General features: G+C 40.5%; 1 protein-coding gene across 5 annotated transcripts in view; it reads right to left on the bottom strand.

Annotated features, from left to right (window-relative positions):
* The window catches only part of DNM3 (dynamin 3), a 484,254-nt gene extending 478,768 nt beyond the window's left edge, over window positions 1–5,486 (bottom strand). For all 5 annotated transcript variants that reach the window (XM_012728988.1, XM_004688484.2, XM_004688483.2 and 2 more), the window contains exon 1: window positions 5,151–5,486. In XM_012728988.1, coding sequence (XP_012584442.1) covers window positions 5,151–5,311 — 161 coding nt within the window. In that variant the 5' untranslated portion in view covers window positions 5,312–5,486. The remainder of the gene's footprint in view (window positions 1–5,150) is intronic.
* Window positions 5,487–25,977: the final 20,491 nt, after the last annotated feature.

Genomic DNA, 25,977 nt, shown 5'->3' with positions numbered 1-25,977 from the left:
TTAGGAGCCATAAGGCATGGTTTCCAACAATTTATTATATTGTAATTGTTAGCAACCATTTATGTGATAATTTTAATATTTAGAAGTCACTTGTTGAAAAATATTCACAAATTCAGATGATTTGATATTTTGACAAAATCTTAATACTCAATACAAACCTATTTTTGAACTAAAAACTTTCACTAACATGATCTTATGATAATATTAGTTTCACTAATCTCATTTACAATTGACTCTTACCACTTCAATTTTTAAATACACTCCTGAAATCAGTCAAAGGATTTAAGAAAATATCAGTGTATAACTAAGTTATATAAGTGTCTTTTGGGTTTTTTAAAGATTATCTGGTCATTATATACCAGAGACATTTTATGCAGGTGGAGTGGGGAATGAATGGGATCAAAAACAGTGGAGGGAGGGAAATGCACTGTACTATGGTGATAGCACATGGGTGGTTTGGTGATGGGAAGCCCACGGGATTACAACTGATATGGAAAAATACACAAAATGATGTAAAAATAAACTATTAAAAAAAAGGTTATCTGGGCCCTCCCTGGTGGCGCAGCAGGTTAAAGCACAGCACTGAGAAGCTTACACCACTTCCACATGAGTTCGATCCCTGCCTGTCCCCCTGCCCCAGAGGTGACCACATGGCACAGCAGACCTCTCCTGACCTCTCCTGAAGCGCCCACTGCTCCCCTCAGCAGTGTTCTTCCTCAGTCAGCCTGTTCTGCTCCCCACTTTGTCTCTGGTGAAGCCTCTCACCACCCCCGCACCTGTGGCCTGTACCCCAGTTCTGTATGCATAAATAAATATTTTTTTTTAAAAAAAGGTTATCTGGTCATGTCAACAACATCAAACAACTCACTTTTAATATTCTTCTGCAAAACAACTTTGACAATCAACATATCCATTTTTAGAAACCTCACAACTAAATACACAAACTTTAAATATTTCCATATTGAAATAAAGCTCCTTTCAGCATAGTCACCTTTTAAAAATCTCTCATTGTCCCCCCATTAATCACAAAATCATACGATAGTTATCTGAGAAGTAGCACTTGGAGAATCATGGATGCTATTTGTGCAAAGTTGAGTATTTACCACTCAAGCTAGAAAAACTAATGTGGAATTCTTTGGCTGTATAATTAGCATTGAAGCACTAATGTTTCCAAGAAGTATAGCATTAAAAAAACATGTGCACATTAGCAACTAGCACAATTTTCACTTAACACCACTATAAACAAGTTATATGCACTCTAAACACATACTTAAATAAACAATCCAATTACAATCTAGAGTTCCTTTCACGAATGCCTAATATAGAAAAGAAGATTTATCTTTTTAATGTTGCTTCTTCCTCTGCAAAATGAGGAAAGGTAAACATATAAATAAAAAATGAATAAATATTAAGACAGCAACTTATTTATATAGGTGGTGCTTTTAAGTGGGATCAAAGAAAGAGGTTAAAGTTATTCATCAGCAGAATTGGTACATATAGAGGGCAAAATAGAGTACAGAAGTTTCAAAGCACAGATTATAGGACCCCGATACTTCAAGTTACATCCTATCCCTACTGTTCATATGCTAAATTCAATTAGTGTTCAGCAAGTTAATCAAAGTCTCCAAATCTTAATAACTTCTTCTATAGAATAAAACTCATAAAAGTGCCTTCCTGGGCCCTCCCTGGTGGTGGAGCGGGTTAAAGCACAGCACTGAGAAGCTAAAGCCACTTCCGCATGAGTTCGAATCCCGCCTGCTCTGGAGGTGACCACATGGCGCGGCAGACTTCTACTGACCCACCCGCTGCTCCCCTCAGCAGTATACTTCATCGATCTGCCTGTTCTGCTCCCCTCTCTGTCTCTGGTGAATCCTCTCACAATCCACATCTCTGGCCTGTACCCCAATTCTGTATGAATAAATAAAAAATCTTAAAAAAAAAAAAAGTGCCTTCCTCTTTGGGATTTTATGAGGATTGAATGAGGTCATCCATGTAAAAGCACCTAGAATAGTACCTGATATGTATCAACCACTCAATAAATATTAACCATTATTATCATATTCATCATTGCACTATTTTAAAAATGAATATTAAGGAGTTGAATAATTCAATTATTCTAAACAAAAATGAAAACAATGGACAGATCCCAAGTCAGCTAGTGAACACCTACATTCAGGCCAAGTCTTAGTATCTATTCATCAGACCTTAAGCAGCCTCTCAGTGCCAACATATATCTCCCTAGCCACCAAAAGAACAATCTGGTTACTCATACTATATCACATTAATATGTAAATTCTTCACTTCAGTTAAAAAAAAATCACAAACAAGTAGTTCATTCATGACTCATTTTATGCATAGCAATCTCAAACTGCCACCAAAAATTGGTTTTTACAACTCTGTTAAATGCAGTAAATATATTCACATCCAAATCCATTTAGTGGTGTCACAAAGAAAATCAATATAAACTATCTAAGGAGATATAGCTGATACACTAAACATGGGTCCCTAAACATTGGGAGGAAATGCATTATTATTTTGAAAAGAGCACTTAATTTGCACAGCAATGACTCCCTTGGTTTATGACTGCATTCATAACTGTGCATAGGTCTTAAATGAAAACAGCTACATGTAAAAAAGGGAAAGTTTCATTTTAAAAAAAAAGGTCTTTCAAAAATAAATACAAAAAATAAGGAAAAATTTAAAATAGGATCTTTATTGTAAACTTCTGGGTTATGAAAAGAAATAGATAAAAGGTTATATTGGAATATGAGTACATTTTTTTCCACCTAGAATGAATTTCTTATCAAAGTAGAGAAGTCCTTTTTCCCTCAGGTTGGTTTATAATTAGAAATTAGATTTTCAATAATTCAATGACAAAAACCTTTATTAAAGTCAAATGACCTTTTTAATTAAATTTTCTTCTAATATAAGTTCTGCTAGGCAAGCATCATCTCTACAGAAAATAAAGGTTTTATATATTTATTTAATGAATTTTTCCTCTTTATGTTCACTCTTCTCTTTGATTTGACATCCTAGCTGCAATTAATTACTGGTAACACTTTTAAAAGTACAACCAAATATAGTGTATTCTGGTAAATTCTCTCATTTGTATAACATTTATAACATTCCTATTTTTAATTCTACCATAATTATTTAAGCTAAAATATCTTAGTCTTTAATATATATTTTTCACTTTCATTTCAAAAGAATATGGCTAGTGAAGGAGAATATGTACAATTTTATTATAGCAACATAAGTGTTAAGATTAAAATCTGAAGAGTAGAATTCAGGCATATGCACAAAACTGACTTTAGGTTCAAAAGCACTTATAAACAATGTACTTATGATATAAGCTCACCCAACTAAATACATGAAAGATGCATAGAAATATGGTAACTGCACTGGAAAGTACTTACAATTTTAATACTTAACTGTTGCTTTAAAAAGAAAAGCTGATAAATGATTAAGGTATTATGCTAACTAGTCTGGAATTTTAAAACCCAGAAATACACTGTCATCAAACTTCACTTTCCTATAGAGACCACTTCAAATTCAATGAATTTCGCGAACAATAAATCAAAGAAGATAAAGCCCTTAAGTACATGACAGCTGTGTGTGAAATCATAAATTCATCCGTCACTTCAGCATGTCTATAATGACATAAACAAAATGCTTTACCATCACTTTTCTCATTACTCAAAATAAATGATAAAACCAAGGCACAGTGACTAAGTGGCTTACTCAAAGATCTGGGCCAAAATTCACTTTGTAAGTAGGTTTTTAGCTTGCTAGCTCTTACAAGGAAAAGAAACAGAGCATTAGCTGAGAGAAAGGAATATGCATTTTATGAATATTCACATAACTAAATGAGATCTGAGGCTATCTAAATTTCACACATCACCAAACACTAACAACAGCAACAACAAAACAGAAAAAGGAACAGGAACAGGAACCGTCTGAATCCCAAATTACAAACCAGCCCAAAAAAGTAAAGTACTTTTTGACTTGTCCCTCCTCTGGCCCACTCTCCCTGCTGCTGTACATTTCTATCTGGTTTACTACTAGGAACAGATTTCCGCTTTCATGCTTCCAAATGGGTTTGTCTTAGCAAATGTCTGCACTCGCCCCGGTAAGGCCATTAAGGTAACTTAATCCCTCCAGAACTGTTCGGTTAAAAAAAAAAAAGAATTAGAAGAATGCTGATTCCTAATTCAAAATTTAGTTCTTTAGCTTATTCTGCATTAAGAGTCATCAAAGAAACCTGTAAGTGTAATTTAGATTCAGTATGTGATCTTGACTGGCAGGACAAACAAGAGCTTAGGGAATGGAAAATGATGCTGGGGGAGGGGGCACAGAGAGAGTGCGAGAAAGATGCTGGTCAATTCCGAGATGATGCGGGAATGACAAGGCACCTGAACAACACAAGCACCGTCCACCCTCCCTCTAGTTTGTGCCTCGGTTTATCAGACATCTGCATGAAGATGAGAATAGGTGGACACGCGAACACACCACCTTTTATTCTTGGGCTCCCAGGGAGGAGAATGGTGGGGAAGCGTCACTGGATAAAGCTTCGCCACAACAAACGATTTCTTTCTCCTGGCACCCCGCCTCCCCAGCCAGGGGCAGGCGACGACTGCCTCGAACTGCAGTAGACAGCTGAGAGGAGTCGAGAACTCAGGGGAGAAGGAAAGCATCTCAACCCGAGGGAAGGCGGAGACGGGGGGGGGGGGGCACCCAAAGACTCTCAGAGAGCCCCGGAGGGCTGCCAGGAAAGGACCGCGAGTAAGAGCCGGGAAAGCGGAGCGCGGGACAAGGAAGCACCCGGGAGCGCCAAGCAACCAGGCTCCCCAGTTCTGGCGCTCACCGGGTGGGGGAAGTTGATCCCCTGGCGGACCCCTCCCCCAAGTCCCCGACCGGAGGACTGGGAGGAAATGGCTTTGTATGGCAGGATGAAAGGCTGACAGGAGAGCCACCACGCTGGGGGTTGTGGGGGGGGGGGCGGGATGGAGGATGCCCAGAGCTGGAGCACCCCGCCCGCCCCCACGGACCCCGCTGCTCTGCCCTGGCCCTCCCTCAGGTTCGGACCGCCAGCCCACGTTCCAACGGCCCGGAGCGGGTCGCCCCCCGCCCCCAGCGCCCTGCACGCTCACCTGCCCACGAAGTTCTCGAGCACAGAGCTTTTGCCGGCGCTCTGACCACCCACCACCGCGATTTGCGGCAGCTCCAGCAAACAGCTCTGTCCCAGCGCCGAGAAGGCGTCCTGCAGACGGTTCACCAGGGGTATCAGCTCCTCCATCTCCCTGTTCCCCATCCTGTCCTTGCGGCCGGCCGCTAGTCGCTGCTCGCCTGTGCGACCTGACCGGGAACGCGGGCCGCGCTTGGTTCAGTCACCGCCGCGGCTCTATGTTCAGTCAGCCAGGTCCAGCACCGACGTCGAATCCCGCCGCCCGCCAGCCGATGGGTTCTGACAGCTTGCAGCCCGCAGCGCGCCTGCGCGAGCCGGCGGAGGCGTGGCCTGGCTTCGCTATCGCCTGGTCCTTGCCCCGCCCGGCCGCGGCTCCGCCCCAGAGCTCCCAACCAGACCTTCCCTAGCCCGCGCGCACGCACTGCCTCCCAGCTGCGGTCAGATGCCACCGGCCTCTGTCTCCTGCTCCAAGGCTTAGAGTCAAACTTATAGGCAGCACATGGTCAGGGAATAGCAGAAATCAGCAGCAGCCAGTGGCAATGATCCGTTTCAGTAGCTGTGAAACCAAAGTGCAGGAGAAAGCACTACCACTGGTAATAGGGTGGCACCAGCTGCAGTGGCGGACGCAGCCCCTCCACCACCATTGCTAGTGCGCCTCCAGAGGACCCTTGCCCAAAGGGTCACGCCGTAGACCAGAACCCGCCTTCTCTCAGTGTGGCTGACCTGATGAAATCCAAATTTCTCACTCATTTCTTCAGACTCTGCATACACAGTTTGACTCTACCTAATTATTCACCTTTAATAACTTTGCCCTCCAGTCACACCCTGCAAAGGCGGAGTCAGCGGCTGTTAGCTACACCACTCCACTTCCCCTCTTCAATCCACTGGGACCCTTCTTGCCATTTCTTCCCCCAGTCTATTCCCTCTATAGGACTTATCAATCACCATGCATTCTGCATTCATTCTGTTAAATTTAGCAAATTGAGAAGTGACTGTCGGGTCTCATGCCTGGTGATAGAGACACAAAGATAAATGGCCTTGTTTCTCAGACTCATTAGCAGATTCCTCTTTTCAAATACTTATACTCCAAGGGTTTCAACTCATGAACGTTTTCTTGTCTTGTGGTTTACTTTCTGTCTGAGGACGTCCAGTGACTTTAGCTCCACATGGCTAGCAGCTACAGAAATCTAAATTGCTAGCCACTCTCTTCTTCCTGTACCTGACATTGTACTCCAATTGAACCTGAACCTCACTATCTGAAATGTCCCACAATTCAGGTCAAATTGACTCAATTTACTCAAAACTGAACTCACCTTTTCTAATCTTAGTATTTAACACTTAAGTTTCTCTCTAATCCTAAAGAGCAGTGGTTGTCTTTGAGAGATGAGAAATGATTTATGAGGCGAAGAGATCTTTGTGAAGAGATAGAAATATTCTTTGTCTTGATTTGGATAGCAGCATCCATCTGTCCAAATTCATCAAACTAAATAGTTCATGCCCAACATGTCTTTTCTAAGAATCCCCCCTCCATCCACCACATGGGCACAGCCTGAGCAGTCATGAAGACAGAGGACATGAAGGAGCACTAATAGAGCTAGGCACAGCCTTGGGAACCAGGATGACACCTGACCCAACCTCTACTGATGAAGACCCTTGCCCAGGAATGTGGAATTGAGAGAGACATCAGTCATTGTTTAGGTGCCCAAGTATAGAGAGGTATAAAATTGGGAACGGATGATTATTAACTTTTTCACCAACAGAAAACAGATGCAAAAGAAACAACACAGAAAGAGAAACAGAGGAAAAGGATAGAAGTCTTAATAATACTCGTGTCCTCATTTAAGTTCATTTCTGATGAACAGTTACAATCTTGCTATGAGACAGTCTCTCCTCATAAACTTATAATAGATTCCCTCCTATGCCTAACCTAATTCAATGTGTGTTTCTTTTACTTGCAAACAAAAAATCCTAGTAGATAGGGATTCTGGATTGGGAATGGAAACCATTTTATCTTACTTTCTCTCTGTATCTCCCTTATCCCCCACATCAAGTTGGCTCCCAAATTATGCCCCTGGAACCCATCCCTTCATCTTTGCTGCCCGTGCTTCACTTCCAGCTCCGTTTGTCATACATACATGCACTTTCTATGCTTCCCATATTTATGTGCCTGGAATAGTTGTTCATTGTTGCACTTGACACATGGCATTTTCTCTCCCACAATGTGGTAGGTAGAATAATGCCCTCCCCAAAGATGTCTACATTCTCATCCTCAGAATCTGTAAATACATTACACGACATGAAAATTGAGATTTTGCAGATATAATTACATTAAGGGTTTTGGAGTGGGAGATTATGCTGGATTATCTGGATTAACCTGAAGAACAGAAATCCTTTTCCGACTGTGTCAGAGCAACACATATAGAAAAGTGGTCACAGGAGTGCAATTCTGCTGGCTTTGAAGCCAAGAAATGCAGGACGTCTCTAGAAGCTGGAAGAGGCAAGGAAACAGATGCTCCAAAAGTACCCATGGAGACTTTGATTTTAACCTGTGAGCTGTACAGAACTATAAGGTAATACATTTGTGTCGTTTTAAAAAAAATGGCGTTTGTGGCCCTCCCTGGTGGCGCAGCGGGTTAAAGCACAGCACTGAGGAGCTAAAGCCACTTCTGTATGAGTTCGGTTCCCGCCTGCCCCGGAGGTGACCACATGGCGCAGCAGACCTCTCCTGACCCACCTGCTGCTCCCCTCAGCAGTGTACTTCGTCGCTCTGCCTGTTCTGCTCCCCACTCTATCTCTGGTGAAGCCTCTCGCCGCCCCTGAGCCTCTGGCCTGTACCCCAGTTCTGTATGTACAAATAAATAAATCTTTAAAAAAAAATGGCATTTGTGGTAATTCCTTACAGTGGCCCTAGAAAACAAATACAGCTAATGATAAGCTCTTAGAGGCAAGATCTATCTTTGTAATTCTCAATGCCTAACAAAGGCTAATTTAAGGAAACCAAAGTCCACCAGGAAAAAAGATAAAGAAATTATTACAACACAATATAATAAGTGTTCCAACGGTGCTATGGACTCAAATTTCAAGTGCAGAAGCCTTAACCAAGCCTCTCCCCACTACCCACAGTGTAACTATTTGGAATAAGAAAGTAAAAGGTTAAATGAGGTTATGGGGTGGAAGACTGACCCATTAGGATTTGTGTTCTTATTAAAGGCCACAAGAAAGAGCTCAGTCTCTCTCCTGCCTTCCCTCTGTCTTCTCCACCACCTCCCCACCACCACCCCATCTCTCCCAGGACAAGTGAGAAAGTAGCTGTCTATAAGCCAGAAGACAGTCCCCATCTGCAACTGAATCAGCCAACATCTTGATCTTGGACTTCCCAGCCTACAGAATTTTGAGAAAATTAATTTCTATTGTTTAAGCCACCCCATCTATGGTACTATGCCATGACAGCCCAAGTAACTAAGACAAGGTATGTTTAAAGGCTCATGGTACAGATATCAGGAAGTAACAATTGTAGCTGGAAAGGGTCATAGGAAGTCAGAGAAGAGGTACTATCCAGATGAGCTTGATGAGTAGTCTTGCATAGCACTCTGCTGTGAGGAACACAAAGGACTCAAAGCATTAGCCCTTGCTTGAGTTTTTTATATTCTAATTCAGGAGACAATGCTACCATATATTAGTCATAGCTGTATAACCATTATATAAATATGAAGTTAATGTCATCTATTCTTCAGAATTAGTTCCTATCAGTCCTAGTTCCTATTAGCTTATTCAAGAGTGACTTGAATGATTTTAGCTAACTGCTTTCCTTCTTTATTTCCCATTTCCAGGACCTGCAATAACAAGAACCCAAGAGAAATCTAACACATACGCTAACAGACGCATTCAACACCATTGTCTCACAATTAATCTGGATAAAGCAAATAGCACGTAAAACCTGGAAGAGGGGAAGCAAACAGTTAATTTTGACAAGCAATAATATTGAGGGTAAGCATAAAGCTGAAAAAGGGAGCCCAGTCAGCCACCCCAGATCCTGACTGTAGTGCATGATCCCCTTGGCCCTGTGTCAGCCTAGGGGCTGACTCCTGCCTCTCCCATGCTGGCTTCCAGTCAGTTTCCTAACAAAGCCAAAGACTTGTAAAATTTGGTCTTTTTTAGATCACTATCTCAGAAGTCAGCACTTTGATAAAAACATTATAACTTAAATCTAAATGAGCATTGTCCTTCCAGGCCATTTTGAAAAGTGAAAAATCTACTGCAATGATGCTGCAACTACACACAATATCAGTGAAACTCCATCTTTGAAATTGATAAGCATTACCTAAATAATCATGCTGAATATTCCATATTACACATCATGTTCAGTGAACAGAATATCCCCTAATTTGACCTCCTCCCTCAGTCATAGGACTTGCAAACAAATAACTTTTGGCTAATTCTCAAAGCTAAATTTGTATAATGTATAAGCACACACATATAATACCATATTAATACATATAGCTTTATTTATTAATATACACATATGGTTTTATGTATGTAATATACTATAGATTGAAGACATAAAAGTTAGAAAATTTTTTATTTTTGTCAATGTCTCTGGAAAAGTATTTAACCTTTAGAAGGACTCAAAAATTAAAAATCATGCCCTCCCTGGTGGCGCAGCGGGTTAAGGCACTGCACTGAGAAGCTAAAGCCACTTCCGCATGAGTTTGATTCCCGCCTGCCCTGGAAGTGACCACATGGTGTGGCAGATCTCTCCTGGCCCGCCCGCTGCTCCCCTCAGCAGTGTACTTCGTATATCTGCCTGTTCTGCTCCCCGCTCTGTCTCTGGTGAAGCCTCTCGCTGCCCCTGAGCCTCTGGCCTGTACCCCAGTTGTGTATGTACAAATAAATCTTTAAAAAAAAAATTTTAAATCAGTCATATTACTGCAAAGTCACATATTTTCCACAGTGCCTTACTCAGTGCTTAATTGGTATTTATGAAGCATAACTGAACTGAAACTTTAAGCACTTTTCATATTGACCACTTGAGTATCACTGGGTTAATATTACTATTTTGGATACAATTTAGGACCAATTCAGGTCCTTCAGCTTTTTTCCAAAGGCTGCCTCTTGAATGTGTTCAATCATACTGCAAATCATTTTGTCTACAGACATCTTTTCAGTTCTGTTAAACCCAATGAACATCCAATACAGATTTACAGATTTTCTTTCTGGTTGACACATGTCTCCTGGGGCCTCTTTCCTTCAGCTTAAAGGGGTGGTAAAAACACTCATTTTATTGCCCATATTTTTCATCAGCTGTCATCGGAAAGCAAAATAACTCTGGAAGAAGCCACTACAGTCTGCTACCCCTATCACTTCCGTCAGTTTGAGATTGGACAGATGGAAACTCACCAGTAACCTTAGGGAAGCATCGCTAAACCTACTCCCATGCAGGGCAGAAAATACCAAAAGGCAGCTGAAGGTGTTAAGACAGAGAACTGGGATATGTCCACATCACTAACCTAAGTCTGATTTAGCTGCCAGTTTGTGCTTCCTTTTATCAAGGAGATCTAGCTGTATTCTCCTATGAGTATAGTCCATATATACTGACGTAGAACTGAAAACACATAGGATTCCTTTTAAAACGAAGTATCCCTGGTGCTTTCAACACATCTCACTTAGGGAATTCTGAATCTCCCTCCTTCTGTCATAATAATAATATATAACAATAATAATATAACATATTTTATAATTGTATGAGGAAAACTACAAGTGGCCTTTTAAAATTGTTTATGAAGATTTTTTAATGACAAAGAAATGCTATAAATAGAATATTAAGTGGGGGGAAAAAAGCAGGGTACAAAATTTAACATTTAGTACCATCATGTATACAAAAAAACTATGGATGGGGGGAAATGGAAAGAAATGTACCCCAAAATTAGATTTTTTCTCTGTAAGAAACAGGAAAAAAATGTATTGTTCTTTTCCTTTTATTCCTCAAACTTTATGAAATGAGTGTGTATGGCTTTTACAATATAAATGTTGAATAAATGCCATTTAAGGCCCTCCCTGGTGGTGCAGTGGCTTAAAGTGCAGCACTGTGAAACTAGCCACAGCCACTTCAGTATCAGTTGGATCCCTGGACGGGGAGGTGACCTACACGGTGCAGCAGACCTCTCTTGTCTTGCCCTCTGCTTCCCTCAGCAGTGTATTATGTAGATCTTCCTGTTCTGCTCCCCACTCTGTCTCTGGTGAATCTTCCCACAGCCCCTGCTCCTCTGGCCTATATCCCAGTTCCGTATGCATAAATAAATAATTTTTAAAATAAATAAATGCCATTTAATGAACCATAATTAGTTTACATGCACACAAATTTAGCAAGAGAAAGTGTGTGTTACAGATCATAAAATTAAAAAAACAGCCTATCCTACTTGCCTTTGCTGATACTAGTAGCTAATAACTAGCTAATGATAACAAAATGGAAAACATCTCTTTCTGAGTCAAACTATAAAGTCATAAGCTCCGATCACCTAGACTATCATTAAGCGATGATCGGCACATGGACTGTCATTAGCCAAGAATTCATTCAGTACACCAAACTGTCAACTATCCACAATGGTAGGAGAGGAGGCATAGAGTTAGATTTTGTCTGCATGAAGCATATGCCATAATCAATGGCATCCTTTAGCCAAGCACAAAAGATTACATCTTGTAATATGAATTTCTAGAGAAAGAAGAACTAATCTATGATAACAAAAAAACAGTTTGGAGCCAACTGTGGGCACAGAGCAACAATACCTTGATATGGTGTGATGGTACCTTGTGTATATGTTTGTCTAAACTCATTGACCTGCACACTTAAAATGGCACATTCTGCTTTATGTAGTTATACTGCAAAAATAAATAAATAAATAAAACAATGTGCAGCGTTTATGATACACTCCCATATGACACATAATGGTAATACAAAGTATGATAGCCTCAGAGACAACCTTAGAATAGGCAGCCATAATCATGCGATGTTTTGAGAGTCCCAAATAAAAATATTTTGTATTTATTCCTCAATGTAGGAGTCATTCTTATGGAATGTGTGAGTATTATTTGATGGCAGCACTTTCTCAGAAAAGATTACATTCCAGCAATGACAGCAGGGAAAGGTGGTGCTGGCAATGGATCAAGAGGGGAAAAATGGATAGGGGATCGTGGACACATCAGTGCAAGAGTATCCTAAGACAACTTGGTCTGTTTCACATGGTCCCCTCTCTTTTATTTATTCAGGAAAGATGTAAATCTCAAAAAAGTTCACCCCTTAGCATGCAAGGAGCCCTAATAGACCACCACCCAGTTTGTTCCCTCTCTCCTTTGGCCATGATAGTTGTGCTGCAGTCCACACCTTTTCTACACCACTTTACAGCCACCAACTGTTTTCCAGTCACTTCCTTAGATCAACTCAACTAACTCTGAAGTAAGAAGTAACAGATAATATTAGCATTCCCCTTTCAGAGTTAAGAAAACTGAGAAATTGGAGTGATTAGGTGATGTGGCCAAAGTTAGAGCTAAGAATTGCCAGAGATGGTCCTTCATGTGCTTTGGGATGCCATCCTTGGCTTATCCCCATGTGAAAATCTTGAAATTGGTAATATACACTACAGTTGTCAGCTGAACACTGAGACTGAAACATTCATGGTAAATTACTGCTTGTGAACAAGAGCTGGTGTTATCTTTACAGAAATTATTTCAATTGTCGTGATCTAGTCAGCAATTTGGGATTCAAGTATCTAATTGGCCATATGATACACCTTTCTGGACCTTAATTCCATCTCTGATATAGGTATACTAATACCTATTCTTTTTAATTCATACAACTGTCTTGAAATCAAATAGTAATAAAGACTAAAATATTCTGTAAACTTCACAGTAACAAGTGATGGTTAGTGGTGTCATTTATAATTATTCAAATTACATAGGACTTGTAAATGTATTTTATTAATTACCAAAACACTCTACTGTAATTTTTAAATTATGTGATAAAGATCTATGTGAGAAAAATATCTGCAAGTATCTTACTATTCATTTATCTAAAAATTTTAGGATTCCTTCATCTGGTAATTTAGAATTATGGAAGGGTTCACTCTTAGGAAGAGCCAGAAATAACCAGAGTGTATTTGAAAGTAACAGTTCAGGGCCTCCCTGGTGTTGCAAGGGATTGAGTCACGGTGCTTCGCGGTGCTATCAAACTATTGCCAGCCACTGCAACATGGGTTCGATCCCCAACAAAGAAGCTAACTCACATGGCTCTGCACCTGCTGTTCCCCTGAGCAGTGTATTTCAATAGATCCTCCCATTCTGCTCCCCACTCCATCTCTAGTGAATCTTCTCACATACACCTGTGCACCTTTGACCTACACCCCAGTTCTTGTATGCATAAATAAATAAAATAATTCTTCTTTTATAAAAAAGAAAGTGACCGTTCACTAGGAATAAATATGACATAGTAATGGAAAGCAAGATGGGCTTTCACAAAAAACACAAGAACATCCAGAAAGCAGTAAGCTAAGAGGAGGCAAAAATGGACTAAGATTGACAGAGACATTACAAGTAGGCTGAATTCCTTAACAGCTTACATTGTTTCACATGTACAGTTGAAAAGAGCTTAAAATATGATCAAAGTAGCCAGTGACAAAAGTATAATTTCCAGAGTCTCTGGCAAACTTGTGCAAAAAAAAACAGTATCTCTGGATCCCAAGATTCAAAAGAGAGCCACTCCCTACAAAGGCCTCTTCTTTACATTTTGTAAATCTTAGACTTGCAGATCTAAAAAAAGAATCTTTCATCAAGCCTGCCAAAGAGCAACTCTATGAGAAGTCAATATCCCAAGCTTTACAACTGAACCTGGAAAAAAAGCACAAAACTGTAGACCTTTGATTTTACCACACCACTATTCCATATTCCAGCCACTCTGACAAAATGATGCTTCACTACATGACCTTCAAAATCTCCTTCTAGAATAATTTGAGGAAAATATTTTCTTTCCTGGTTTCCTCCCACCCCCACACAAATGATTTCAGGAGCATAAATGTCAACAGATCTCTGCTGAGAGAGTAGGAAGACCAAATTCTCATAAAAGGTAACAGGCAGGTTTGACCCCACCTACTGGTAACATGACTTCCTAGCATCTATCTGGTGAAAATTACCAGAAAACATGTTACTGCTGAAGAAATATGTTCTGAAAAGTAAAAATTCAGCTGGAAAGACTTCAGTCCAAGGCTATCATTACAATGCCTCTACTTATGTCACACTGTACTTACGTCATGCTACAGAACTGGAATTTGTCTGACATACACATTCAGAGACCCATTCAGACCACTAAGATCTGCAAAATGACAGCCCCACCAAGCAGGCCATGACAGCAATAGAAAAACAATTGTGGGCCCTCCCTGGTGGCGCAACACGTTAAATCACAGAATTATGTAGCTGTCGACAGCCACTGCAGCACAAATTTGATCTCCAGCCAGGGAGCTGACCCGCATAGCACAGCAGACCTCTCCTGTCTTGCCTGCTGCTCCCTTCAGCAGTGTGTTTCCATCAATCTACCTGTTCTGCTCCCCCCGCTGCCTCTGGTGAATCCTCTCAACCCCTGCTGGTCATCTACTTCTGGTCTGTACCAATTCTTATATGCACAAATAAATAAATCTTTAAAAACAAGAAAAAAAATTGTTAGAAAATGCAAATTAAAGGCGCTCCCTGATGGTGCAAAAGGTTAAAGGGAAGCACTATGAAGCTGTCCGCAGCCACTGCAGCACAAACTGATCCCTGGCCAGCGTGGTAAATCACATGGCACAGCAGTCCTTTCCTGTCCTTCCCACTACTCCCCTCAGCAGTGTACTTCCGCCTATCTGCCTGTTTTACTCCCCACACTCTGTCTCTGGTGAAACCTCTCACCCCCCACACTTCTGGCCTGTACTGCAGTTCTTGTGAGCATAAATAAACAAATCTTTAAAAAAAGAAAATGCAAATCATACCACCTCACACCCATAAAATGACTATTATCCAAAAGTTGGGAAATAACAATAATGATAAGATGTTGGTGGGAGTACAAGTTGGAACAACCATTCTGAAAAACAGAGTATCCTCAAAAAATTAAAAAGTAGAAATCTTGTATCATCCAGTTGTCCCACTATTAGGTATTTATCTGAAGAACACAAAACACTAATTCAAAGAGATTATTCATTACAGCACTAGTCACAATAGCCAAGATTTGGAAATGATCTAAGTGTCATTGACAAATGGTTGCACAAGAAGATGGAATAGTACTCAGTTATGAAACAAAGTCCCACCATTTGCAACAATACCGATGGATCTAGAAGATATTGTATTTAGTGAAATAAGTCAGACAGAAAAAGATAAGAACTAGATGAGTTTACTTATATGTGGAAAATACAAAACAAAACTAATGAACAAACAAAACATACTCTTAGATTGTGAGAATAAAGTAGTGGTTTCCAGAAAAGTGGAGAATAAGGGTAAACTTGATAAACTACATATAGTACAGGATGGAAGCTTGACTTTTGGTGTTGAATATAAATTAGTACATTCAGATGGAAATTTAAATGCTATATTCCTGAAACCTGGACATTATAAAGTCATGTTAATTCAATCAAAAAATTTTAAAGAAAACAACTATATTTTCTGTAAATTACTACGCTTATATTCTGGTGAGCCATTTATCATCTATCCAAATAAAGGTCATTTTCTCTTTCTTTTTAAAAGCTGTTTTCAGCAGTGACTGTTTAGAGAAGGATCCCATGGGGTATTAGCACTCACTGTCCATCAGCTGATATGATTTCTCACACAATGTAGAGGGCAGGGCACTGCATTGGGATGGAAAGATGTCCCTTTGTCAAATCTTTCCTGCAGTTGCAACAAGCTAGCCCAATGTTTTTCTTTCCTATCCAAACAGAACAAGTAAATCAGAGAAAATATCTTTTTAGGGCAATCAAGTTAAGAATTGACAACCAGTTATATCTATTCTTGCAATGTTAGCCGAGGGCTCCTTTATTGTCTTCTTCCCTCTGTTCCAGGAGCTAGACCCATTTCAGAAGCATCAACTGGGATACATTACCAACTTCAGGCAGACCCCCCCAGTAAAAAAACAAAAAGCCATAATGGAAGTAGCCAGTAGAAACATTTTCTCACACTATTGTTAGTAATCTGTTCCTTACTTATGGGGTTTTTATTATTTTCATAAGGCTCTGCTGGTCATCTGTCCTGTCTCCACCCCCCCCCACACACACACATGCACTCCTAAAACCCCTCTACTATCCTCTTGCATCTTAATCTATTTTCAGTGAGTTATCTTTTACTCTGAACATTTTTTCTAGTTACTAATGGAAACCTGGTTCTCCCCAAGGACCCATTTTCTATAGACATTGCCTCCACTCTCATGCCTCCTAAATTCTTAGTCTGAAAAGTTAGGTAGGTATACTCTGCTCCTCATTGCTGTACTAAACCATTCTCTCCCCCTTTCCCTAAAATGCTCTCACCTGGAATGCATATTTTCAGACTATTATCACTCCAGCCTCTCTTTGTTTTAGAACTCTACCAACCAACCTTTTGGTCATTTTTTACTAAGTTCAAAAATTATCGTTCACAACGTACTTCCACTCTTTCTAGCAATATGTTTGTCCTAATTTTTAGCAATTTCAATCCTATCCCCATGACACTTTCAACACTGTCTTCTGTTCTTCCATCCTCTGCCTTCAAGGTGTTGTCCTCCATGTTATATCAGTCATTCTTCTCCATTCAAGCCCTAGTTTTGTCATTCCCAAAATCTAACAATGACTCTTACTCTAATTCAAACATCTACATTTAGACCTCCATCTATTCTCTTTCCAGGTCATTTTCTGTAGAGCTCACCTGCAATAATCCTTCACCTCCATAAGCATCTACACTCCACTAATTCTACCACCTGTTTACTGTCTCACAACGCTCACCCGTTTCAGTGTCATATCTACCACAACAAAGACTCTTCTGCATATAACTTTACCCTCACATTTCTCTCCCAATTCATCAGGATTATTTAGAAAACCTCAGTCCTGTGGAAGTCCAACTCTCTCCATTCTGTACCTATATCCATAAGCCTGAACATGGCTAAAGAAAAACACATACTGACAGGAATCACTCTAAGCCATTAACTGAACCTCAACAGACCTGGTAAGATGACTGCCTTCTGTCGTCTTTGTACTCCCTCGTTCTCTTACATGAAAATGTCATACTTCCACTTAGGCCTCCCTGGTGGTAGAGGGGTTAAGTCTTAGCACCATAAAGCTATTGGCAGCCACTGCAGCATGAGTGGAAGCTGACCCACATGACACAGCTGATCTTTCCTGTCCCACCCACTGTCCCCTTCAGTCCCCAATCTGCCTGTTTGTGTTCCCTACTCTGACTGGTGAATCCTCTCACCACACAGCATCTCTGGCCTGTACCCAAGTACTCGTATGCATAAAAAATTGAATCTTTAGAAAAAAGACATAAGTTCTACCATGTCACCCACTGCTCAAAGCTCTCCACTGGCTTCCCATCTTAATCAAACTAAAGACCTGTAAGTTTCTTTCCTACTGGTTTTTTACCCACAGCCTGCTTCCATTCACATCTTATCCCCAACTCTTTCCTTCTATCACTTTGTTACAGCCAAAGACTTCCTTGTTGTTCTTTGAACATGGAAGTTTTCCCACTTGTTCTTCCCTCTGCTTGAAACACTCTTCTTCAGATGATCATGCGACTTGCCCTCTCAGTTTCTTTTTGTTAGTGTTCAAATGTTACTTTCTCAAAAATTCACTACTAAAAATTTGCATTCCTTCACACATGCTTCCAATTTGTCTCCCTTCTTTTATTTTTCTCCCTAGATCTTATCATTTTCTAATATCCTACATAATTAACTTTTGAATTTATTATGTTTCTCACATATACATTTTTAAAAGATTTATTTATTTATGCATACAAGAGCTGGAGTGCAGGCCAGAGGTACGGGGAGGGTGAGAGGATTCACCAGAGACAGAGTGGGGAGCAAAACAGGCAGATTGACTGAAATACACAGCTGAGGGGAGCAATGAGCTAGACAGGAGAGGTCTGCTGTACCATATGGGTCACCCTCCTGGCTGGTGACCAAACTCATGCAGCAGTAGCTTCAGATTGCCTCAAGTGCTGAGAGAGTGGCACCCCTTGGGCCACTAGGGAGGCCCTCACACATACATTTGAAAGTAAACTCCATGAAGAGAATGATTTGCCTCTTTTCTTCACTATTATATATCCAATACCTAGTACAGTGGCTAGAGAATAGCACCAATTCAAAGATTTGCTAAATAAATGATTTGAACACCAAGGTGTTCTGTGAAAGTATAACAGTATTATTAACTACTTGATGCCAGCTATATTCCTAACCTCTACAAGATGAACTTCAACATTAAATGACTATTGAATTAAACTGCACTGTTAATATTATTCTAAGCAGCTAGCCCTTCTGAAATTACTGACCCACAAAATCTAAGAGGGACAATGAGATGATTGCTGTTTTAAACCACTCAGTTTAAGAGTCTTTTATCACACAGTAGAAGCCTATTGGGACATTTTTATTATATGGCTTTTGGACATTATGGATAATCTTCGTAAGTTAGCCATCCCATGCTAAGTCTTTTTTTTTAAAGATTTTTTATTTATTTATGCATACAAGAGCTGGGTGTGTAGGCCAGAGGTACAGGGGTGAGAGGATTCACCAGAAACAAGGTGGGGATCAGAATAGGCAGATCTACTGAAATACACTGCTGAGGGGAGCAGCAGGTGAGAGGAGAGGTCTGCTGCACCATTTAGGTCACCTCCCAGCTGGGATCAAATTCATGCTATAGTGGCTAGAGATAGCTTGATAATGCTGAGACTTTAACTCTTGCCCACTAGGAGGTCGCCCATGCTAATTCTTCTATCCAGTAATTTAATTACCGATAAAATGGTTTAAAGTACTGCAAATATTTATTAATTTTACTGTTTATATAATAAATAAAATAGATCCCAAAATGTATACCATTCAATCACAATGGAAGTTCATTTTCTTGCTAACAGAACAGTACAGTAAAGTAAACAGATAAGTGGAAAAGCTTTTCTCCATGGAGGAATTCTGCTCTCTTCAACATGCAACTTCTGAGGTCATCCTATAAGCTTTCTCTTTTCTAACCAACAACAAAAAAAAAAGGGTAAAGAGCATACAAGAAAATATGGCAAGTTTTTACCAGTCTGTTCAGAAATGACAAATTGCTTTCTACAACAGTCACACACAGCCACATTGATAGCAGAGGACATTTTTGTTGAATAGATAATCTCCAAATAAGAAGGAAAAAGAAGATGATAAATTCTTGGGACCCTCCCTGGTGGCACAGTGGGTTAAAGCACAGCACTATAAAGCTATTGCAGCTAGAGTTCAATCCCCCACCAGGGAGGTGACCCACATGGTGCAGCAGGCCTCTCCTGCTTCATCTGATGTTCCCCTCAGCAATCAGTCTGATATTCTGTTTCTACTTTGTCTCTGGTAAATATTCTCACCCCTAGCACCTCTAGCCTGTACCCCAGTTCTTGTGTGCATAAATAAATAAATCTCTAAAAAAAAGAAAACACAGAGGCAGGAAACTACAGATAGAGAAAAATACAGACATCTCTAGTTCTGCTAAAAATAATGACCATAGGTCCTCCCTGGTGGCACAGCGGGTTAGAGCACAGCACTAAGAAACTAAAGTCACTTCCGCATGAGTTCAATTCCCGCCTGCCCATGAGGTAACCACATGGCATGGCAGACCTCTCCTGACATGCCCACTGCTCCCCTCAGCAGTGTTTCTGCTCCCCACTCTGTCTCTGGTGAAGCCCCTCGCCGCCCCTGAGCTTCTGGCCTGTACCCCAGTTCTGTATGCACATATAAATAAATTTTTAAAAAAATAATAATAATGACCATATCTGGAAACAAATAGTAATTTATTCACAGAAATACATCATCCTTTAAGATATTTAAGAATGTCTTAAAACAAGGCAACTCATGAGTTTTAATTCTGTCCTTATTTCTGAGTAAACTTTGACCCTTACAAAATTTCCAATTTGTGTTTTATGTGAAGACAGTGAGAAAAATACAGACATCTGGAAGACTGGTTCCAGTGTGGGGGATGATGATGAACTCCTACAAGTGTTGACAGATCCCTTGGGAAACTCCAAGAAGATACCCATAAGTGAACTCATTCAATGAGTTCAATGGCTATTTATTGACTTACTTTGTTTCTCTAGCAAAATGTATGACCTTAAATGTTGATAACAGGAAATAAAAGATGGCAAAAAAAAAAGACAACATATTTTACGAATCTTTTCATGATTTTTTACAAAGAGACCATCAACTTTCCTTAGTTGCTCATCTCAATATCACCAAGAAAAATATTTTGGCATACATTTACTAGTAGGAAAACCGTAATTCTGATCATTGCTATTCAGGCAGGCACTGTTCCACCTATAAGGGGGTCCCTAGCTACCACCCTACTAATGAAGTGATTAACTCTGGGAAAGCTGGGTATGGTTGACAAAATAAGAAAAATGGTATTATTCTTAGAAGTGGGACTGAAATGTTTTTCTTACTATATAAATATTCAGTCTTAGTTCTCAAGTAAAAACATTTCAGAATGTTTTCAATTTGGAGGGGAAAATATTCATGAAGGAAGGTTGAGAGCTAGCCACAAGGAGAAAAATTACTCACCAAAAACTCCTAATAGGCACAGTCCCAGATATGTCTCTGATGCCTAGACCAATACTAAGTCAGGTAAGGACCTTGATGCTATACTATAAAATTTCCTGTGTCTTCTAAATCTAAGAATTCTAGAGAACTAACCTACTTATCCAGCAAGGTAGCAGACAACATAGTTTCTATTTTCATATCATTTTCCACATTACTCTGCTTCAATGTAGATCTATTTTTGCAACCAAAAAACCCTCACTGTGTTATGAGACTATTCTGGGTACACAACTTCTCCATCTCCTTTCCCTAATAGAACATGCATTACCCTGTCCATTTACCTCAGAAAGAGTTAATGACTCTAATAAAGGAGAAATTCAATCCAAGTCAGCTATATTTAAGTGGATGACTTACATAGCAAAATCCTTACAACCTTATTTTAATGAGTTCACTTATGGGTATCTTCTTGGAGTTTCCTAAGGGATCTGTCAACACTTGTAGGAGTTCATCATCATCCCCCACACTGGAACCAGAGGGATGTCTTCACATAAAACACAAGTTAGAAATTTTGTAAGGGTCAAAGTTTACTCAGAAATAAAGACAGAATTAAAACTCATGAGTTGCCTTGTTTTAAGACATTCTTAAACCCATCAAGTGGGGGAATTGTTATTTGTCTTATTTTTCTAGGAAAAAATAAGGAAGATTTTAAAATGAAATTTCAGAGTGAAAAAAATTAATGTTCCATGAGTAGCATAGTTCAGTAAATATTCTTTTTTTTAAAGATTTATTTATTTATGCATACAGAACTGAGGGATAGGTCAGGGGTGCAAGGTGGGGGCTTGGGGAGACGGGGTGAGAGGATTCACCAGAGACAGAGTGGGAAGTAGAACAGGCTAACTAAAGAAGTACACTGCTGAGGGGAGCAGTGGGCGGGTCAGGAGAGGTCTGCCACGCCATGTGGGTCACCCCCCGGCCAGGGATGGAGCTGGTGTTGCAGTGGCTGTGGATAGCTTCATAGTGCACCACGAGGGAGGGCCCAATAAATATTACATTTTAAAAAGTTCTTTACATGGGTCCTCCCTTGGTGGCACAGCGGCTTGGATTGCTGCAATGCAAAGCTAGGCCAAGCCATGCCGCTTCAGTGTGAGTTCAATCCCCAGCCCAGAGGTGCTCCACATGGCAAGCAGACTTCTCTCTGGCCCGCTGCTCCCATCAGTAGTGTTCTTTTGTGGATCTGCCTGTTCTGCCCCCCACTCTGTTTCTAGTGAATCTTCTTCCCACCGCACTGCACCTCTGGCCAGTACCACACTTCTGTATGCATAATAAGTAAAAATTTAAATTAAAAAAAAAAGAAAGAAAAGTTCTTCACATATTTCCATATCCACACTGTCACCGACAAGTGTTTAATAGACCCTTCTTGTCCCTGGCATTCAAAGATAGCTGGAAGGAACCCTCCCTGATAGCCCAAAGGGTTAAAGCACAGCACTAAGAAGCTAGCAGCAGCCACATCAGCATGATTTGGATCCCTGCCAGGGAGGTGACCCACATGGTGCAGCAGACTTCTCCTGTTTGGCCCTTTGTTCCCCTCGACAGTATATTTGTCAATCTGTCTGTTCTGCTTCCCACTCTGTCTCTGGTAAATCTTCTCCCCTACACCCCACCCCATGCACCTCTGGCCTATACCCCAGACAATCCAACAAACAATTCCACTCCTAGTTGTGTACTCAGAAAAATTGAAAATAGATAGTCCAAAAATCCTAGTACATAAACTTTATTGCAGCATTGTTCAAATGCCAAAGTTAGAAATAATCTAAATTTCCATCAGGGCCTCCTTAGTGGCACAATGGGTTAAGTCACAGCTATATGAAGCTGCCTGCAGCCACTGTAGCCAGAGTTCTATGCCAGCCAGCCAGGGAGCTAACACACAAGGCCAAGCAGACCTCTCCTGTGTTGCCTGCTGCTCCCCTCAGCAGCATACTTCCTCAGTTAGTCTGCCTTTTTTGTTCCCCACTCTGTCTCTGGTGAATCCACTCACACCTACGCCTCTGGCCTGTACCCCAGTCTTTGTATGCATAAATAAATAACTCTTTTAAAAAATAAATACATAAATAAATTTCCATCAAGTAATGGATGGATAAACAAAGTGTGGGGTGGCCATTCATTCAGAAACAAAACCCAGAGTGGAGTTTACCAGGCACTTGACAGAGAGAGGAATGGGGAGTTGCTTAGTAGGTATGTCTTGGAAGGAGATAGAGGTGATGGTGACACAACACTCTGAATGTTCTAAATGAATTTCATACTTTAAAAATGGTTAATTCTACAACGACAAATACCACAAGATTTCACTCATCTTTGTTTCATAGGGAAACAAAGCAAAGAAACAGACAAAACCAAACCCAAAGAAACCCTTGAGATCTGACTGCAGAACTGAGGCTACCAGAAGGGCAAAGTGGGGGTGTGAAAGGGAAGGGGAAGGGGTCTGATGGGCTGTGGTGAAGGATTGCTGATGTTTTAATGATGGGCCTGGTATGATACCATCTATTTTAAGAGGTGCAAATCTCAACTCTTAATACAAATAAAGCATTGTAAACCAATTACCCAAATAAAACAATTTAATTAAAAATAAATAAGTAAAAAATAAATAAATAAGTAAAATAAAATGCAATTACCATAAAAAATAAAAAGGTATCTCTTTGTTATATAAATTTTACCTCGCTGTTTAAATATGTACAGAAAAATTCAACACACCCTCCATCACCCCCCAACACTTGCCCACGGCTCAGCAATCTTGATACAAATTAAGGTGTGGTTCAGTTGTTCTTAGGTTATTGGAAGCTTGCCTTAGTCTTGAGAGCCTGAACATGGGAGAGAAACATTCCTTGGGGCCCTCAGGCTTCTTGAGAGGTCAATATTCTCTTCTTTCTTCTTCAGGGAGCTGATAGTAGGTGCAGCCTGTGCTTTTCTTCCACATACTTCAGCCTGTTTCAAGAGTTCCTACCAGCTATAGACTCGTCTCAAAGCCCAGAAGCTCTGGCATTGCTCCAGGCTCTGTTCTCTGGACTGTGCTCCCTGGGCTCAGAGCCACTGATTTCTGCATTCATAACAGTGTTTCTGAACCATCCCACTCCAGTATCTTTTCCACTGATAGTCGCCTTAGAAGTTTGGAGTTACTTTAACATTTCCTTTTATTGTGCCACATCCAGTGTCCCTGCCTATTAACATTTATGCAGCAAGTACTTAAATGCTGAACACTTGCATTCACAATTCACTTTGGGGGAGCCCATTAGCAGCCTCACTCATCTCTTTCTACTAAGACCCCACAAGTAAAGAATAGGAGAAGCGTGTCTGGCATGTCATAGGCGCTTAATAAACTAAAAGTCTTCCAGAGAGTAATCATTTTCTGTCTGGAAATTTCTAAGATTGCAGTCTATGCACACACTAATCTTATGCAAATCACTTATCAAAGCATATGCTAAGCTCACTCACTGTGTCTCCTCTTTTGCATGCAGTGGGATTTCAAACACACTTGGAAGATTTTCATGGAGACCACTGCTGAGGGTGGGCAGCATTACATGGATTCTCCTGTTCTGCTTAATAAGGCAGGGAAATGCCGTATCTATTTTACTAATTCATTTTGCCACCATTTCACGAGGACCTTCAGAAGGCCGTACCCAGTATTGGAGATAAAAAGAAGAAACAAAGCAAGCAACTGAAAGAACTCAAATATATTTTCCACTTTTTAAAAAAGATTTATTTATTTATGCATACAAGAAGTGGGGTACAAGCCAGAGGTGCAGACAGTGAGAAGATTCACCAGAGACAGAGTGGGAAGCAGAACAGGCAGATGTACTGAAATACACTGCTCAGGGGAGAAGGTGAGAAAAGAGAGGTCTGCCATGCCATCCCTGGCTGGGGATCAAACTCATGCTGCAGTGGCTGTGGATAGCTTCATAGTGCTGTGCTTTAACTCCTTGCACCACCAGGGAGGACCCCATTTTATCCACTTTTTAAAAAAGATCTAACTCTAAGTTGCCTGGCTGGCTGGCTAGCTCAGTTGGTAGTGCATGAGAGGTCTCTTTCTAAACATGGAAGGAGAATAACAAAATGGCCTCAACAGGTCAGCAGGCTTGAACCTCAACACTCAGTTTCCACTCAAACTCCATTTTCTAAATACCTTACTGATTGTCCCTATTCAACCATAATCACTCACAGGTGTACAGCTTCATTGTGCATGTATGACATTTCATCATGCATTGTGTGTGTGTTCTGAGAGTTTCATATATTTCTGTACATTTCATACACATATTTAGGAATACTCATACACAAACACACATATCTTCATATCTTCCTTTCTACTATATTCCTAGCTTTTGAGAGAGAAGTGGCTATGTTGTATAAAAGAGATGATCTCTTTTATAGTTCAGTTATCTCTGTCTCCATACACAACTCCACCTTCAAATATGGACTCTGTACTTACTAGGGTCTCAAAAAAGATTGGTGAACCCACCAGAAAGTAAAATATTTACTCGGGTCACCGGGATATCATAGTTTCCTCTTCCTTGAAAAGTAGCAGGTTTTCAAAACTCAACATTCAAACTCAACATTCACAAATTCGTTCAGGGATTTTTGACTTTTTTTAGCCACCATTATCTCATTCCATTATCACAACATAGCAGGTACAGTGATTTTCCCATTTTAGTGATGAAAAAAGCTAAGAGCCAGAAAGGAAAACAGCTTATCTAGTCAGCAAGTCCTCCAGACCCACTCAACCTCTTCCCCTGATCCTTATTCCCAGGAGGCTGATCCCTGTGGCTGCATCAACAGCCCCCTTTTGCTCTGGCTTACAATTACATGTGGCCAGTGAAAAAAAAATCTAATAAGGTAGAGAGAGTGGAAAAAGTATGAGGTTGGGTATATTTTCCTCTAGTTGCCTTTGTGTTGTCAACAGTAAGTCAACTTAGGTTCTTAAATGACAGTCACAGCTCCTCTCAGGCGATCATCTCCAAACACCTACTCCCTACTACAACCCAACTTCTGTAACCATTTCCTTCCTTGG

The sequence above is a fragment of the Condylura cristata genome, unplaced genomic scaffold (assembly GCF_000260355.1).
Source record: "Condylura cristata isolate star-nosed mole 26May11 unplaced genomic scaffold, ConCri1.0 scaffold00024, whole genome shotgun sequence".
Classification (NCBI taxonomy): domain Eukaryota; kingdom Metazoa; phylum Chordata; class Mammalia; order Eulipotyphla; family Talpidae; genus Condylura; species Condylura cristata.
Note: the sequence above shows the minus strand (reverse complement) of the source record. Positions and strands in the feature narration are given on the sequence as shown.